Here is a 6108-nt window from a genome sequence, read left to right as displayed (position 1 = left end):
CACAGGGTAGGTGCTCAAGAGATGGTGTCAGTTATGGCTTGGGTACCAAATGGGGCTTCATCCGTGGTGGCATTTACATTTAGACGGGGAAGGCTGCAGGACCTTGTGTTCTGCCTCTTCCTTCCTCACTCCCTCCCTAACCTAGGGAGTCTCAGCCACACCATCAAAGATCTTTCAAAAGCCATCACTGAGGTGGTTCACAGGCACTTCTAACTTCCCCTCAGTTATCTGGACACTCTTCTTGCAGAGAACCTTCCAGAGCCTGCCAATACTTCAGAACGTCTCGCGGCCTGATATGATGGGAGGCCACAATCTTCTTATAACGGCAGGTGGTGAACGGTAACCCTTCGGGGAAGAAAGTCTGCTCGGAGTGAAGTTCCTCCAGCTTGATCTTCAGTCTTTTCAGGCAGAGCCCCACAAAGACATCTTCCAGTTTAATGAAGGGCACGCTACTGGCAACACGATACACCTCACCCGCCACGTCACTAGAGAAAACATAGCCAGTGCCAGAGCAGAAGGGCGGGTACTTGTCCCATGGATATTCGTACTTACTGACAAACCACTTATTGAACCGTCTCCTGATGGGATACTCGTTGAGTTTTAGGAAGCCGGTGAAAAATCGAGTTGTTCTGTTTTTCTTCAGGAGCAGGTCGGTCAGATAGTAGATATTGACGAACATGTCAGAGTCGGTTTTCATCACGAAAGTCGTCTGTGGACAAAAGCGGTAGATCCAATGCATCCCCATCATGGTCTTCAGGGTCAGATTGAAATAAACATCGGTGAAGTCCTTCTGGATAATATCACGAAACTTCTGGCTCTCCTTGGCCACTTCTCTTGAGATGTCTTTACTGGGAGAGGTTCCCAGGAGAAAGAATGTTTTTATCCGCTTTCCCTTTATGATCTTTTCTCTTCCCCACGTGCTCCGGATGACCAAGCGGACAAACCGCTGCTCATGAGATGAAGCCACCAGCAATACAAGAAAGGGGGGATCCTGCCCGCAATCTATATCTGGGAGCTGAAGGAAGTCCCCAAGTTCATTCTTGAAAATCACTGGTTCTCCTTTAAAAGGATTCAGATCCTCCAGGTTATAATACAGACAAAAGACTCCCAGGACCACCAGGGAGATATATACCCATCTCATCTTCATGTAAGCCATCTGAAAGGAAAACAATAAAATGGTTAGACCTCAAAAAGCAGGAGTATAGCTTTGCCCTGGGTGGTTGAGATGGGGGATGAGATGAGACCCACGCTTCATGGCTCAAGTTTTAGAAACTCAGGAGTCTTGTTGCAGACACAAGTGGAGTAATGAGATTCCACAGGGAGGCAGAGATGAGTGACACCGTCTCTCACTCCCTGGTGGAAGATTGGGACCACAGGAATCAGGCAGTGGTCCTGGCTCCTTCATGGTGGGAGTCTTGGATCCCTGATCTAGAAGGACATGGAACCACACGGCTCACTAGGTCTGTCCTTCCGGTTCTGCCCTTCCCTGACTCCATAATGACATCTAGCTAGAGAACCTGCAAGGCTGAAAAGCACATGTCCTAGACCCAAATGTACAGACTCCTGGCACTCTTCTCTGACTGATTTGAGCACCATTTCACCACTCCCAGAAAGAAGCAAGACCAGTCTTCCATGTGCACAACTACCTTGGAATTCCATCCATGCAAAGCAGTGGCTTTTTTTTAATTTGGGTGTTTTTTTTTTTTAAGGTTACTTTTTAAATCTCCTATTCTTTCATTGGGCTTCCCAGGTGGCACTAGTGGTACAGAACCCAACTCCTGCCAGTGGTAAACAACTCCTGCCAACGCAGGAGATGTAAGAGACATGGGTTCGATCCCTGGGTGGGGAAGATCCCCTGGAAGAGGGCATGGCAACCCATTCCAGTATTCTTGCCTGGAGAATCCCATGGACAGAGAAGTCTGGTGGGTTAAAATCCATATGGTCTCACAGAGTCAGACACGACTAAAGCGACTATACATGCACACATGTTCTTTTGCTCACCTATCTCTTTTATTCTCCACAAACCCAGGATCATCCATGTCAGCATTATAACATTAAGAAAGCAAATAACTCACCCTTTTCCTGGGTAAGATGAACCTCTTGTTTGAAAGCTAAGCCAAAGGGTAGATTCCAAGAGCTGTCAGCATATGACATTCAGCACAACTAGGTCTTGGGCTTGGTTTGTTTGCCAGAAAATGATGATTCTCTGCCTCGGCAAGCCCTATGAGGAAAAAACCAAGAACAGCGTCATTCAAATTACTCATGCCTCAGCAGCAGTTCTTTACTATTTGCTGTGCTGAAGCATTTGCCGTAGTGCCAATGCATTACTCATCGGTAGGACATTATTCCCCAGCCTCACTTTTCTCATCTGTAAATTGGGTCCAATCAAGACACATCCCACCACATGTTTGCTCTGTTGACAATAATAAGAGCATGCAAAAATCTGAAAATCCTTTTAGCCTAATGGGTTAGGACAACATTCCAGAACTTTTTGAGGAGACACAGCAGACAACTAAGTCAGTTACAGTCACATAATAGAGTCCATGGCTGATGTTTAAAGGCTTAACATAGGGAGGAAACACATCAATTCTCAACTCAATGTCTGTGTTTTCAGAATATCATGCTGGATAAGAGGGGAAAAGGGCAAGAAAAGAAACCCACGGTGTGAAACAAAGAAAGGGTCAGTTATTTTGACAGCAAAAGAGCACTTTGAAATTTCATTAAGGAAAAATCTGTTCCAAATACATTCCCCATAAAAGAAATGGAACAACTAGCTGACTCTCTGGAGGTCAACTTAATCCAGCTCCTGTTCTCCTTAGGTCCCCCGTGGAGCTCGTAATCAGCTGGAGCCCCCACCGGCTTCAGAGAAATCACCCCAGGAGGCAAATGGACTTTGAGAACAATACTGAGCCGGTGCTGTAAGAGGCTAAGAAGTCTGCCCCTTTCTTCATGAGACTGTACTTGCAGGGCTAAGATGTGTAGTCTATTTTGCCAGGAGAAGGGGGAAGGGAAGCCAAATTGCATTTTCTCCTGCTGTGTGCTTTAGAAAGAAACATAAAAGCCAATGCAGGCAAAAGATGCTCTTTCTCAATTTTGCTAACTTTCTCGGATAAGTCTGCTCTTCCTCAGCGGTTATCTCAATAGTAACACTTGGTTCTCATCCTCCATCCTGAGCCCTTTCCTGGGATCCTCCATATGAATCTCAGTCCCCAGGAAGGGATGCTCAGCATCCAGGGGGCAGGATGAGCGCCACGCCTGAGCATCCGATGGCGAAAGCTTGCAGGGGCTGTTTGTTTTCATATGCAGTTGGAAGAATCTTCCTGCCTACAGTGCAGAGACCAAGAAGCATGCTCTCCAAACGTTCTACTCTGCACCCCCAATTACATCTGCATCTCTGATTGAGTATACGGTGTGTCACCAGGACTCAGAACCCAACCCTCCACTGGAGGACCTGAGGTTATGGCATCGGAAGTCAGGGCTGGGAAGCCAAGGGGACCATCTGGAAAGTTAAGTTTAAGGGGGCTAGTGGGAGGACCACATGCTGAAGGGAAAGATCTGGAATGGACAGCAGTGGTCCACTTGAGGCCAGAGACAGTGCTTGGGGCTGAAGCACACAACCAAGGGGCCTGTGACCACGAAGGAAAGAGAACTATCTAGCCTGCTGGATAGGCCACGTGGAAGATGTGGTATTCAAGCTCATCCTTGAAGGGCAGGTGTGATGTGACAGGTGCGAACAGGGATGGGAATCCCAGCCCCAGGACTCCCAGAGTGAGCAGTCCAGAGGGCTGGGTTTCACCTTCAGCACACCTGCTCCAGAGCCGTCGTCCTCATACATCTGAGAAGACTCGCCATCCCCCAGGCCACTGGAGAGCAGAAGGGCAGTGTGGGGAAAGCAGAAAGAACAAGCAACATGCAGCCTGAACAACCCAGAGGCTCTCAAACTCAGTGGGTATAAGACTCTCCCAAGAGACTGGTTAAAAATGCAAGATCAAAGCTTCCATTCCCTTTAAAAAAAAAAATGAAATAATGCCATTTACACCAGTATCGATGGACCTAGAGGTGAAGTGAAGTAAATCAGGAAGAGAAAGACAAACATCATCCAATATCACTTATATCTGGAATGTAAAATATGACACAAGTGAACTTATCTATGACACAGCAACAGACTCATGGATGTAGAGAACAGACACAGAGTTCCCAAAGGGAAAGGTGTATAGGAGAAGGACAGACTGGAGTTTGGGACAAGCAGATGCTAACTATTATAGGAGGAGCAACCCCACATCCAAGGAGCTGCGGCTGCACAGGCGCATGAGGGCCGAGAGGAGCTACTCCATGTTCAAGGTCAGGAGGGGCGCCAGTAGAAGATAGCCCTCGTCCAAGGTAAGGAGCAGCAGCTGCGCTTTGCTGGAGCAGCCGTGAAGAGATACCCCACGTAGAAGATAAGAGAAACCCAAGTAAGACAGTAAGTGTTGTGAGAGGGCATCAGAGGGCAGACAGACTGAAATCATAATCACAGAAAACTAGCCAATCTGATCACACGGACCACAGTCTTGTCTAACTCAGTGAAACTAGGCCATGTCGTGTGGGGCCACCCAAGACAGTCAGGTCATGGTGGAGAGGTCTGACAGAATGTGGTCCACTGGAGAAGGGAATGGCAAACCACTTCAGTATTCTTGCCTTGAGAACCCCATGAACAGTATGAAAAGGCAAAATGGTAGGGTACTGAAAGATGAACTCCCCAGGTCAGTAGGTGCCCACTATGCTGCTGGAGGTCAGTGGAGAAATAGCTCCAGAAAGAATGAAGGGATGGAGCCAAAGCAAAAACAACACCTAGTTGTGGATGGGACTGGTGATAGAAGCAAGGTCCGATGCTGTAAAGGGCAATATTGTATAGGAACCTGGAATGTTAGGTCCATGAATCAAGGAAAATTGGAAGTGGTCAAACAGGAGATGGCAAGAGTGAACGTTGACATTCTAGGAATCAGTGAACTAAGATGGACTGGAATGGTTGAATTTAATTCAGATGACCATTATATCTACTACAGTGGGCAGGAATCCCTTAGAAGAAATGGAGTAGCCATCATGGTCAACAAAAGAGTCTGAAATGCAGTACTTGGATGCAATCTCAAAAATGACAGAATGATCTCTGTTCGTTTCTAAGGCAAACCATTCAATATCACAGTAATGCCAAAGAATGCTCAAACTACCGCACAATTGCACTCACCTCACACGCTAGTAAAGTAATGCTCAAAATTCTCCAAGTCAGGCTTCAGCAATACATGAACCATGAACTTCCAGATGTTCAAGCTGGTTTTATAAAAGGCAGAGGAACCAGAGATCAAATTGCCAACATCCACTGGATCATCGAAAAAGCAAGAGAGTTCTAGAAAAACATCTATTTCTGCTTTACTGACTATGCCAAAGCCTTTGACTGTGTGGATCACAATAAACTGCGGAAAATTCTGAAAGAGACGGGAATACCAGACCATCTGACCTGTCTCTTGAGAAACCTGTATGCAGGTCAGGAAGCAACAGTTAGAACTGGATATGGAACAAAAGACTGGTTCCAAATAGGAAAAGGAGTATGTCAAGGCTGTATATTGTCATCGTGCTTATTTAACTTCTATGCAGAGTACATCATGAGAAACACTGGACTGGAAGAAGCACAAGCTGGAATCAAGATTGCTGGGAGAAATATCAGTAACCTCAGATGTGCAGATGACATCACCCTTATGGCAGAAAGTGAAGAGGAACTAAAAGGCCTCTTGATGAAAGTGAAAGAGGAGAGTGAAAAAGTTGGCTTAAAGCTCAACATTCAGAAAACTAAGATCATGGCATCTGGTCCCATCACTTCATGGCAAATAGATGGGGAAACAGTGGAAACAGTGAGAGACTTTATTTTGGGGGCTCCAAAATCACTGCAGATGGCACTGCAGCCATGAAATTAAAAGACGCTTACTCCTTGGAAAGAAAGTTATGACCAACCTAGACAGCATATTAAAAAGCAGAGACATTACTTTGTCAAAAAGGTCCGTCTAGTCAAGGCTATCATTTTTTCAGTAGTCATGTATGGATGTGAGAGTTGGACGGTGAAGAAAGCTGAGCGCC

The 6108-nt window shown here is 46.3% G+C and overlaps 1 protein-coding gene across 1 annotated transcript; it reads right to left on the bottom strand.

The window, feature by feature from the left end:
* Positions 1–220: 220 nt before the first annotated feature.
* B3GALT5 (beta-1,3-galactosyltransferase 5) lies at positions 221–1156 on the bottom strand. Its single transcript, XM_065943285.1, has one exon. It carries the CDS (start codon positions 1154–1156, stop codon positions 221–223), a length of 936 nt encoding a protein of 311 aa, XP_065799357.1.
* Positions 1157–6108: the final 4952 nt, after the last annotated feature.

The sequence above is a fragment of the Muntiacus reevesi genome, chromosome 8 (assembly GCF_963930625.1).
Source record: "Muntiacus reevesi chromosome 8, mMunRee1.1, whole genome shotgun sequence".
NCBI classification, from domain to species: Eukaryota; Metazoa; Chordata; class Mammalia; order Artiodactyla; family Cervidae; genus Muntiacus; species Muntiacus reevesi.
Note: the sequence above shows the minus strand (reverse complement) of the source record. Positions and strands in the feature narration are given on the sequence as shown.